General features: G+C 38.1%; 1 protein-coding gene across 2 annotated transcripts in view; it reads left to right on the top strand.

The window, feature by feature from the left end:
• The first annotated feature begins 2386 nt into the window (after nucleotides 1-2386).
• Nucleotides 2387-12612, top strand: part of dusp22a (dual specificity protein phosphatase 22-A) — a 49728-nt gene continuing 39502 nt past the window's right edge. The window contains exons 1-4 of one of the 2 annotated variants that reach the window (XM_031900795.1): nucleotides 2387-2500; nucleotides 2649-2765; nucleotides 9253-9286; nucleotides 9530-9612. In XM_031900795.1, coding sequence (XP_031756655.1) covers nucleotides 2745-2765; nucleotides 9253-9286; nucleotides 9530-9612 — 138 coding nt within the window. In that variant the 5' untranslated portion in view covers nucleotides 2387-2500; nucleotides 2649-2744. The remainder of the gene's footprint in view (nucleotides 2501-2648; nucleotides 2766-9252; nucleotides 9287-9529; nucleotides 9613-12612) is intronic. The other variant, XM_002936098.5, reaches the window with a different exon arrangement.

Genomic DNA, 12612 nt, shown 5'->3' with positions numbered 1-12612 from the left:
CATAAACAAGAAAATACCCATGCATCTTTCCCCAGCAAAATTAAATTAGCTGTTTAAATAAACAAACTAATGGTAACATGATGAATTACAGGATAACCTGGACCACAAATTGTTTGAATTTGTAGTAAAAGAGGAACTCCTTCTATAATTGTTTATCCCCCCCAAAGTCAGATTGTTACACCAAATTACATTTTTTATTCTAATATAAGTCCCAGTTTTTACTGAGACCTCATGGAACTCTTGTAGCCAGTGTGACGGTACAAAGGATCTCTACATCCTGCATTATGGCGTTCTGTACGTTCAAATAAAAGAAAAAAAGCTGCACATATCCCCAAATTCTGTTCTGCTTGTGCTGGTACTGAGAGATTCTAGTTGCATTGTGTATTATTGCCTGTTGTGTTTATTATTACAGACATATACTTGCCCCATTCATTTATTTTTCTTTGGGTTGGGTGATATATTGGCAACCTTTCTATAACTATCATGTAGGACTTCCTCGCCCTGAAGAGAAAATACAGTTATGGGATCCGTTACCTCATTATCCCGAAAGCTTTGAATTACGGGAAGGCCTCTCTCATAGATTAAATTTTAATAAAAAAAAATCTAATTTTTAAAAATTATTCATTTTGTTACTGGGTCACAATTGTCAACTAAGACATAATTGACCTGTATTGGAGGCAAAACAATTATATTGGGTTTGATTAATGTTTAAATTATTTTATTAAATGGAGGGAGTGAAACAGATGCATGGGACTAGCAGGGTTTTTGAAGAAATTTTCAATAAATCAGCCTTAAACACAACTTTTTAAAGCACATGTTAAATTTCAAGAAGTATAATGCAGAAGTATAAAAGTATAATTCTTGCCTCTAACCCTAAAGGTGGCCACACACCTTAAGATCCGCTTGTTTGGCGAGGTCACCAAATGAGCGGATCTTCTCCTGATATGGCCACCTAAGGTAGGCAATATTGGGCTAATTACAACTATGGACATAGGAGCCCTGGTGCCAAGGACCATATTAATGAGCCAATGCTGAAATTGAAAATAAAGAAAAATCATTACATGTATGACCAGCTTAAAAATGGCTTTCTTCCTCAGCAGATGACCAAGGTTCACAGCAGAAGGTAGGTCGCTAACAATCCTAATGCTGCCTATCAGTTCCATAACACTCAGTGCAGCCAGTTTCTGGCACTTTTATATGGTTAGCGATGGGTTCTGTGGGCTCTGCATTTTCTCCCAAACTAGGGTTGCCACCTTTGGAGTGTAGAATACTTGGGTGGAAGGTGGGGCGGTGATGTCATGGGGGCAAGTTATATGGTTATAAAATTATGATTGGCAATTGGTAAAAATCTAATAAAGTTCTGCCTGGTTTTCCTAATTTCAAAGACGGGGTAGGAAGTTTTGACCTACTGAAAACAGGGCTGTCCAAGTCAAAATTAGGCAGGTGACAACCCTATCCCTAACACACATCAATTTTGGTGATTTTGCCCTCTGCGAGTCTCTGGAGTTGTTCTGTTTAGGAGGCATCCTGGTGGCTTCAATGAGAATGCCCTGTCACGTTTATTCAATTGTAATTTTGAAGTTTTAAAGGATAAAATAACACCAAAAATATATAGTGTATAAAAGTAATTCCAATCTAATGTACTTTACAACTGGTGTGTTTGCCTCAGAAATAGTGATGAGCAAATTTTTCCGCCAGGCATGGATTCACAGCATTTTGCAATTGGTTTTCGTGAGGAAAAACACAATTGTATTCTACAGGACTTATCTGTTACCTGCTATGTAACCTGTGCCTTTTCTCCTTTTTTTCCCAGCTTGAATGGCTGCCCCCATGGCTACACAGCAGTATTTATATAAACTATAGTAGTGTTTCTGTAGCAAACACACCAGGTTTACTATTACAGGGCAACAGTATATTATATTTAATTTACATTAAATTTTTGGTGTTACTGTTACTGCTTTACCGAAATGCCTGGCTTGCGCTAACACAGTGGTCCCCAGACTGAGGAGCTGGCTGCTTGCTGCAATACTCAAGGCAACTAAACCTGAAGTCAAAGTAGAGTGCATTGTCTTTAATGCACGCAGTTTAGCATACCACATACCTTTGTCAGCATTAACTGGTATAAATAAATGTCAGTATTAGTTGCTCCACCGTGCAAAGTTTATAGCAAGAAATGGCCCAGGTAACTGAGGTTGCACAGACTCCAACCTAAACTCTATGAAACATGAGACGATGTCCCTGAGGGAATTAGCCGGGTGTGTCCTGTAACATCACTGCCCCACAGCGTTGTGTCCCGTAGGCTGGCTAATGTGACTAGCAGGTGACACAACACGCTCACTCATGCCCCCCCCCCCCCCCCCGTGTCACTCAGGATTTGGCCGGTGCGTGGGTTCCGGAAGTGCAACCTGATGCTTCAGCCCTAGTCATGTAAGGGCTCTTGGTTAGAAGCTCAGTCTGACAGTCCGAGTGTAGGCGAGACGGCTGGATACTGTGTTCTTCTGTAAGGGCAACGGAACATTTACTTGCCTCTTCGTCCTTTCACTTTATAACATTTCCCATGCCTCTTTTCCTTTATTCTACCTTTTAATTCACACTTTTTGTCGTTTTTTACCTATTCTGTCTCTAACCATTTGCTCCTTTTCCCACAGGGAGCCCGAGTCCCCCACTCTCTAGACTCCTGACTCCATTTCAACACCTCCCTCTGTTTATTTGCAGCTCCTGGTTACCAGTGTCTGTTGAGAGCCATGGGTGGAGGAATGACCAAGGTATTCTGTGCATGGGGGACTGTTGCATTGCTTCTGTGGGACATAGTAAACAAAAGTAATTGGCCACTTTGGGGATTTCTTATATATTTTGTACCTTGTGATTACTGCTACCTCTTCCAAGGCAGTAAAGCAAAGCAGTTGGCAACATGGTGATCCTGAAATAATTTGTTAATGCTAACAATATAAATTCATTAAATAACTTTTTCAACCATCAGGGGGGCACAAATTGCTACAGACAAAAAACAACAACATTCCTAGTATCTAAAACATAAACGTGTCAGTAAAAGATACAGTAAAAAAAGAACCAAACAAATTGTGAAACTATAAACCACAAGGTTAGAACCTGGAACTTTCACTCCAAAATAATGTAAATACCAAATCAAAAAGATATAAATTTTATTCTTTAGCATCATAGCAATTAATTAAAAATGTCCCTATTCCATAAAAACACAATAAAGCAGCAATTGGCGAGGGACCCCTCCTATAGAATGTAAATGTATACCACTATAAGCAATTCATGTAATATTATACCATACAGAAGAGCAAGACTATTTAAAATAACTGAGACTCTAAATAATCTGTGAATGTTAGTAAGTCCCTTAATGTTGTAAGTACAGTAAAAAAAGCACAAACAACATTTTTTATATGTACAATATGCTGTATTGACCGACCAGTGATTTCATGTTAGTGGAGGCAAATTAGTGTGGCGATGATGGGTTGTGATGTACCTTCATACAATGCATAACTTCCCAAGACATTTTTCAGATACATTTTATAATAGCTACAAAATACACTGAGTAGTGGTCATTTTCTACTCCTTACAGGAATATAGTGCAAAACTAGTGCAACTTGTAACATTTCACCATCCACTCTTTAGAGCTGATACAGAGGGAAAGCCTATAATTTGTCCATAATTTGGACTGATGGTGCTGACAGTGTCCTTCACTGTTGACAGCCATTTATCATACTCTTGGAAAATGAAACCTACAGTCCATAGTAGGTACTTCTGCTAAAAGGTGTGTATTATTGGGAAAATAAAAGTCAGTTCCTGAACTAAACCTGTCTGAGCTTAACCTTTCATTGTCCTTTAATGTTATATGTGCTCCATGGCAGCACAGGTAACTTTCCCTGTGTTACAGGCCTTAGGGCATCAGAACACAGGGAGATTAGTTGCCCGCAGAAGTGAAGATTTATTGCGGGCGACTAATCTCTACGTGTGCCGATGCCCTAAGGCCTGTAACAATTTCGCCGATATGCCATCCCACTGGCAAGAATGTAAATCACTGGTGGGATGGTATACGTATCACTTCGGTCGCCCAAAGTTGCCTTGCAGGGCGATTTTGGAAAACCAAAGCAACGCATATGCCATGCCACTGGTGATTTACATTAGTCGCCCGCAATAGTGAAGACTTATCGTGGGCGGCTAATATCCCCATATGCCACTGTGCTTACACAAATTAAATACATAGAAGATGATTCTTTCACCGTGGATCCTTTTTTTTGGAACAAAAATGTAAAAAAGTAACTCATCACAGTAGGTGGAGGGTCCAGGTGCACCTAGCCTTCAGTTAGGGGAGTGGATCAAACCTTATTCTGAAAGTCAGGCACTCACCATACTAGAACTAGTGAAAACACAAAAGGTGGAAGGCCATGTTATACTATGTTTAATGTTTTATGTATAACAGGTTTACAAATAGCTTCTGGCAACCTTCACAGATATGTTTGTATGAATTAATGAAAGAAAGAAAGGGGAAAAGGAATGTTTTTTTATATAGTGCTTTTTTCCTTGGGGCTCAAAGCGTTTTACACAAGCAAGGCAGCCATTATAGGTACATTAAGTATACTGGAACACCAGAAGATTGTGACTTGCCCATGGACACAAAGAATTGCCACAGGGAATCGAATCAAGGTCTTTAGCATGAGAGCAATACACCAAAAGCTGATCACTTAATCTCTTGGCCAACTCTAACTCACATGTGTAGTTTGTTACTGCATCACCTTAAATTTTAGCTTTAATTGACAGATGCTATAAGCATGTAGCATAATCTATCCATAAAATAGTAAACAGCTACTTGAGCAATTTCTTTGAGGGGTAAGAGGTTACACGTTCATTCTATGGTTTTTGGTAATGCATAGGGAGAATCACTGTAATCAGGAAATGCTATACACAAGAAAATTAAGGTTTTTATAGAGAGAATTTGTATAAATGGTTATTATGTTGGTTAGTTCATATCAGTAATCATTTTTGCAATAATGGATAAAAATTGGGAATCCTTTTGACAAAATTATAAAGTGCTATGCTATGCAAGAACTGTTTTAAAGATGTATTTATCCGTTTGTGCACAAGGCTCAGAGCGATCCATTACAGGAGGTATGAGATAGATGGCTGCAAATAAGAGAGATCAGTTAAAATTAGATGCTGGCTAGCTGCCTTCATGCTGGAGACACAGTGTAAACATTTGGCAACATGGGCAAGCTTGTAACAGAATTTTGCCTTAACCCCTAACTTACCAAAGCCACATATAGCTAGACTTAAGAAAATGGTTTCAGGATTTCTTTTTGAGACACTATTTTGGTATCACGACTGTAGGGCTTCCTTCCCTGTAAAATAATTCATTTCTTAAAATGTTTATATTTTATTGAACGCGTGTGAAAAACAAATGAAGGCTTAAAATAGATTTGTTTTTAATAACTATCAAGCTTTTTGAGACTATTTGTTTTGCTTTGTAAAGATCCAGTATGGTTCCTGGCCAGTAACACCAACACACTGAAATACCTACAGTATATGAATTTACGTGGCATGTTTGCATAGTCTGCCCTACCTACAATTAACATAGGTTCCACAAAGCATGATATTTTCAGTTATTCAAAATGCTTGAATACTGATTTAGGCCAGTGAACTTAGTGGTTGATGCACATGTGAATTATAGTACACTTGTGTCCCACTTCAAATATGCCAGTGTTCTCCCATACACTGGTGATATGAAACAGGAATAACTTTAGATACCATTCCATGGTTATGTTGTGATCATCAACTTCCAGTGTTTTCTCTTCTAAATAATCCCCAGTGTCCTGGAGAAATTTATATGTATAAATCTATTATTTTCAGTTTATAGCATCAGCAACTTCTCTGCTTGCAATTTATAAGGATAAAGCGGAGTAGCAATCTAATGCCCTTTATTCTCTTAGTCCCAAAGTGAAAAGGTTGTTGATAAGCATGATCCTAAATGTTAGTCTTTGCCTGCCAAATAGTTAACTTAAGAGCAGGAGTTTATAAATAGTGCCCCCAGATCTTAACATATTATTAAAATAGCTATTGTTAAAAAAAAAAAACAAAACAAAAAAAAAAACCTCAAGATATTTTCAAGTGGTTCCCATGGATGCCAAAAACACAAGCACAAAGTCTACATGTTGAGATCACAGTACATTTATCAGATGCTTGGGTGGTCCAGATATTGTCCCTACAGCCATGGCAACAGATTTAAACTTAGCTAAGATGTGTGAGCTGCTTTAACTCTCTCCTGGTTCTTTTGTAGAGGCACATAATAAAGAATGGATATGTTAACATAAAACACTGATGCAGATTGAATAATGGTTACTTAGGTTTAGTTTGTTGCATGAGCTTTTAGATGATATAAAAAGGAAACTATGGCAATTTACAAGTCAGTACACTTCTTTGTTACCATGATTGCCCTGAGCTCTCTCTTGATTTATTTGTGGTGGATACTACATGGAATTTGACTCACCTGTTAGAACAGGTTATTCCAGATTTAAAGGCCAATAACTCGTGTACGGTGTATTTCAGCTAGGGATGCATTGAATCCTTAAAGGGGACTTAGCCATTCTATTGCAACATTGCTCCACCCTAATTTTGATGGGCTACAGCTCCCAGAATGGGATGCGGGCTGTTGTCCAGCAACCAAGAAGATTCTTAAAATCTTAAAATAAACTGCACAAAAATAATTTTACCAAGTCCTGCAGGACCAGTGGGCCAATTATTGCATCAGCATTAAAACACAGTAATGTAACAAAGCCTGGCTGGGCCCGGGTGCGGGATTTGCAACCAGGCCCCCCATGCTTTCCAGGTGCAATTTTTTACCTGTCGTGCGCGTTTCTTCTTTCCCGGAGGCCATTTCTTCTCCTCTGGTGGGCCCAGGGGGGGCGCTGCCCGGCTGCAGTCGTACCTCCCGCACCGGTGGTAGTTATGCCCCTGATAAAGTTCTGTGCAAATTTATTTGGTAGGTTCCCACTGCCCCTAGAAACTTGTGATAGAATAAACCCTCAAGCACATAATTGTTCAATATAGTATGCCAGCCAGTGAAGAAATGGTCTGTGCTTACTAAAGTAGACATACTCTCCAGGTGTGCCTCCATGGACCAACAGTCCTGAGAGCAGAAAAACTAAAATATGGTGAAAAAGGCAAGAAAGAGCTCTTACAGTTGATTAAAATGAGGGGTCTGCCATCTCTGCTGGATGCTTCTGCCAAAAGTTACCCCAGATAAAATGTATGCTAGTGGGTCGCCTATCCTGCTGGGCCTTGGGGAAATGCACCTTTTGCTCATTTATGATAATTGCCTTGATGAGTATTCTGCTATTTTTTGTTTAAATTTTTTTCACAATTGTTGATGTAACTATTAAACATAATATGCTATTATTCTGACTACTGTGTCTTAAATTTACATATGCTTAATCCATAACACTTAAAATTAAATTAAATACCAATATATCGGATGTCTTATATTTTAATCTTTATTTTATTTAACACATTGTCAGAGATTTCTTCATCTTTAATAGGACTGTTTCTAAGTTTAGGCAAACTGTGTGTTTGTAACTCTAAAAGCTCACTAACACTTGTGGCCTATGTTGAGTATGTGCCAACAGTCCCATACTACAACGTACTAATGTAGGAAAATGTAATAATGCTGCTTAGTACATTATCTTTATGCTTATTGTGCAATATTCTTGCCTGAAATATACAGCTTATTTAGTTTTGCTGTAAATTGCATGTTGTATCTGTATGGCATGCATTAGTGTGTATGTGAGACAAACATTCACAAATGTAGAAACTGTGTAAGCTTAATTAGTTTCTAATTGCCTCTTTCCAAATTTTATTGCCACAATGCAGACATTGTTTTCTTTTTATCATATGATTATTTAGAGATCTCTCCTGTCTCCTTGTGTAATGCAGTCTTTCTAAAAACTGTAAATTAGCCCCATAAAATACATACATACATAAAATTACATAGCTTCTCCTTTAATGTGTAATGTTTTCTTAGTTGTATTACCTAGATCCAGCTGTTCCCAGGCAGAAGGTTATTACAACCTTACAACTTACTTGGGATATTATGCACAGGGCCACCATGAGAAACTTTGGGCCCCCCTTACAAGTTATTTATATGTGCCACCAATGAACACAAGTGCTTAGTTCGAACAGTTTTGGCCATGGCCCTTTTGTGTGCTATGCAAGCGTCTTAGGTAGGTTTTGCTAGGACAGAACTTGTTGGATGTGCTTTTTGCAAACAAAGCTACTATGATACAAAGCGTCTATCATTTTACTGAAAAGCAGGGGTGTAACTATAGAGAAAACAGACCCTGCAATTGCTGGAGGGCCCAGGATCTGTGTGTGTGTGTGTGTGTGGGGGGGGGCTTGGCACTGATAAACTGCTGTAAAATGGCTTGTTTCCAAAGATTCAGATTCACGTCTTTGTATCTTGTCATCCCAACTGCATAAAAAAATGACACAGTGGGACAAAATTGTTGGGGCGTAATAACTAGTCATTCCACTACTGAAAAGTTTATGTAGGAAATGGCTAATATAAATAGATCCCAATATAAACAGCATGTTATTTTATAATAAGTAGCTCTTTATAAACACCATGTACAGAAACAACAGGAGTGCATCTTAATGAAATAGTTGGTAATAGTGATGAACGAATCTGTCCTGTTTCGTTTTGCCAGAAAATTAGTGAAACTGTGGATAAATTTGCAAATAGGCAAAATGTGTACAAAAACATGGGAAATGTTGCTTGTCAAAAAAAAATTGTTGCACGCGGCAAAAAAATTCCGCTCATGACATTTTTTTTTACGCACGTAATTTTTTGGTCGCACTGCAAATTTTTCTGTGGTGAATTTTGCCGCCCGTTTCACAAAAAAATCCGCCAGTGGCGGAACTTATCACTAGTTGGTTACTGTATCAGTCTTGGTTTTTTACTTACTTTGACTTAATATAAAAATATTGGGTGGTTGTGTCAGAACACTACAGACCAATCAGCAATCTATTAAGATGAATCTACTATGGCTTACTGGACTGTAGCAATTTTTTTCCCCAATAGTAAATTTTAAGGCAGGTTACACTTAACTGCATATATGTATACATAATATTATCATTATGACAAGTTTGTCTTATCCATGTTTCTTTAAACTATGAAATAAGTGCTTTAAGAAATATTAAAAGTGATTATTTCATCCTTAATTTCCATTATAACAGATCGTAGATGGTTTGTACCTGGGAAATATTAGAGGTGAGTAATATGAGCCTTTTTAAAATAATTTCCTAACGGCTAATGCTAAATATTTAGGTATAAAAGATAATTTAGAAGAACTATGACTGTAATAATGTGTAATATTAGGAATATTATCGTCACTGCTATACTGCTAGTGTTTAAAGTCATATTAACTTTTTCGGTAATGGAATTTTTTGGCTGCACTAATATTTTATCCACTAGTTATAACATTGTAGTGAGTGGCTTTTTTCTTGCCTCTAGATTCTGAAGACAAGGCTACATTGAACAGGAATGGGATTAGGCATATTGTGTCTGTTCATAACAATGCAAAGCCGCTTCTCCAGGTAACAAAAAACATGCTTTTTCTAATTTCACAATGATCACATACATTGACTAGGCATTTGTAGAACCAGTTATTTAGCATTAGTTACTGACTAATAGTCATGAACAACTAAAAGGTTGCTGGAATTACTTTAAATCACAGTAGATTTGGTGGCAGACTTTAAAGAAGTGAAGTTTGATTTTCTCTTGGTTCTCTCTTAGGAGAGAGCAGGAGGATTCTAACAGCAGAGTTTAAGACTGACTGTAGGAGAGTAGGTTGCAGTGGGATAGTATAAGGGCTTTGAAAGGGACATATTTTGATGATATAATGAAATACAATGCAGGTCTTGGCAGTGGTATTAATATGATTTGAAAATGGTCAAAGGTTGCATCAAAGCTTACATCCATACAGCATTCCACTTTACTGCAAAGAGGCAGTAAAAGGTAAATGATGCATGGGGAAGGAGGCTGGTGGCAGTGGAGGAGTGGCGATGGGCCTCCAAACACCCCAGTCTGAGACTGTATGAATATAAGTGGTAAATAAATACAAAGTATGCAAGGTCGATTGAGTGATGATGTCTCCAAAGACATAGTAACCTTAAGCTTATCAGATGGTTCAAATAAAATTTTATCAGACATGACATAACATTGTTTAGGGCAAATTATAGTGTTTCATGTAAAACTAAATATGAGCACTAGAGGGCAGAATCATCCCACATAATTACTAAGCTGCTGTAACTGGAAAAAGGATTCAGATAGTGTGACACTAGATGGCATATTTCGGATCTAATGCAGAAAAACCCACTTAGTCATATCTTTGTTAAGAATCAAATTAAGAATAATTTAGAAATCCCCCCAAAAAAACCTCACTTTCGGCAAAAGTAAGAGTGCTTGATAATGTAAACTATACTTACAATTATATTGTACTGCTACTGCTATACAATTTGTACTCATGTTGCATTTAATTTAATGTTGTTAAGTGCTGTATCAAAAGGGATATTTAACTAACTGTGCATACTGAAATATTTTCACTGAAGAACATCCATCTAAATTTCTCTTGTCCTGACAGAGATATTTATTTCATTTTCTGCCCTTTTCTTTCAGCAGTTACTGTGTAAGGGAGCTCTGGGGGTTGTGCATGCCATGCCGAGCACCTTACATCATGCCCACTGAGTGTGGCAGGGAGAAAGGAGAACAGGAAAAGAATGGTTGGTTGAGTAATAAGACAAGCACAGATTGAGGGTAGTGACCACAAAACCATGGGCTTGTGGATGACACTGTTGTGTTTTCTGCAGATGTCTCTGGTTTTCTGCTCATCTTTGGGACAGGCAGGAAGGAAGCAGCTGCATTGACCCTAAACCCTTGCTCCAGGAAGACTGCAAGACCCTGCTTGTGACATTGTCACATTGATAGGTTATAATATCTACATTTGTGTTCTACAGTAACATAAAAATGTTAAAAGCGTAATTCTTCTCTTACTGGCCTTTCTATGCAAGCACTGAATTAGGGATGGACAGTCACCTCCATATAACTGTTGTAGAATATAACAACCTAGATCCTGCTACATCTGAAAGAAGGAAGTAGTAAGCCAGGAGAATATGAAGGAATGCAAGTGTGTTTGAATTAAACGTCTTTTTACATTATTCTGATAACAGTTGTGCAATATAACTGAAAGAACACTACAATATTCAAAAAGGAGACCAGGGGATGTCTAAGGTAATGCTGGTTATATGAAGTTTGAGGGGAGAGCAGTTAGTTGCAATAGCTGCTACATTTACTAATCGTGGAATTAATACTGAACACAGTAATGTGACTAGACTTTGACTGCCCAAGTTGAACATATTGTCCTTTGGTGCTTCTGTCGAGAAGCTGCTGGTGCAGTTTGACATAAATAGTTCTGGTTCTTACCAGTGAAGTGAGCTACGATATTGGAGATAGGTCTGAAACAATTATCACTAAAATACAATTCTGTTATGATTGCTTGTTAAGTGGTAAGAGTGTAAGGAGGTTGCTTTCCTGTAGAGCTTACAATCTGAGGTGGCAGAATAGGGTTATACCAGAAACGTGTGTGGTGCATAACTTCCCCTTTTCATTTATGGTACTTGGTATTTCCTGCTCATGTTGTTACATTCATTCTTTTCCACCCCCCTTTCTAGCTCTGTTTGTATTAATCTCTGAAAGACCATTAGCTACACTTCTTACTGTGCATTGGACACGGTAATGTGACAGGGTGCCTTGTTTACAGTTGAATAACTTCAGCTTTCTATCTATTCCTGGGATGTGGTCACTTCACACTGACACTGGGGGCAGGGGTCACATTACCAATAATAACAATACAGTAAAATAGTAGTATTTTTCACTGTATGGTTTGGCTTTCACAGATAACACCAGTGTACAAAAACAGCCGCAATATCCAATTCAGGTATTCCTTGTAACTTTGCACACAAGAAGGGGGGATGATGACACTGGAAGGTAGAGAAGTGGCATTTGTGGTTGGGATCATGACATTTGAGGGTGTGTTTGTGAGGCTGGGCCTTAACATCAGAGCTGGTTATTGGCGAGATTATTGTTCAGGTTTCACAAGGATAAAACCCAGACAGTTCAGATCAGAACAGCCGTAAGAAAAACTTCCCTGAACATTTTCCTAAACCAGTGTAATTTCCTCTGCTATAAGGTATTAAAGCAGAAGGAAAGGCTAATAAAGAGTTAATCTCAAGCTGCAAGCATACCCTCAGTTCTCTCAATAGTGCCCTTAAGTCTCCCCATATTTCGCCCGTTAAGATGATCATAAACCAAACAGGAAGAAAAAACACTGAGCTGTGTAAAGAAAGTTCCCATAATGCCTCACTCCTGCTCAAACACCCAGACCAAGTGAACATGCTCAGTTAGTAAGACTATGGGGCAGATTTATCTAATCACGAGTTCGAATCCCGAATGGGAAAAATTCGGATTGGATACGAAAATTTCTGAAGATCGCAAATATCACGAAAATGCGTACGAAAAAATCATATTAGTCAGGATAA

This window comes from Xenopus tropicalis, chromosome 4 (genome assembly GCF_000004195.4).
Source record: "Xenopus tropicalis strain Nigerian chromosome 4, UCB_Xtro_10.0, whole genome shotgun sequence".
NCBI classification, from domain to species: Eukaryota; Metazoa; Chordata; class Amphibia; order Anura; family Pipidae; genus Xenopus; species Xenopus tropicalis.
The sequence above is the reverse complement of the archived record's forward strand: the minus strand, read 5'-3'. Positions and strand labels throughout refer to the sequence as shown.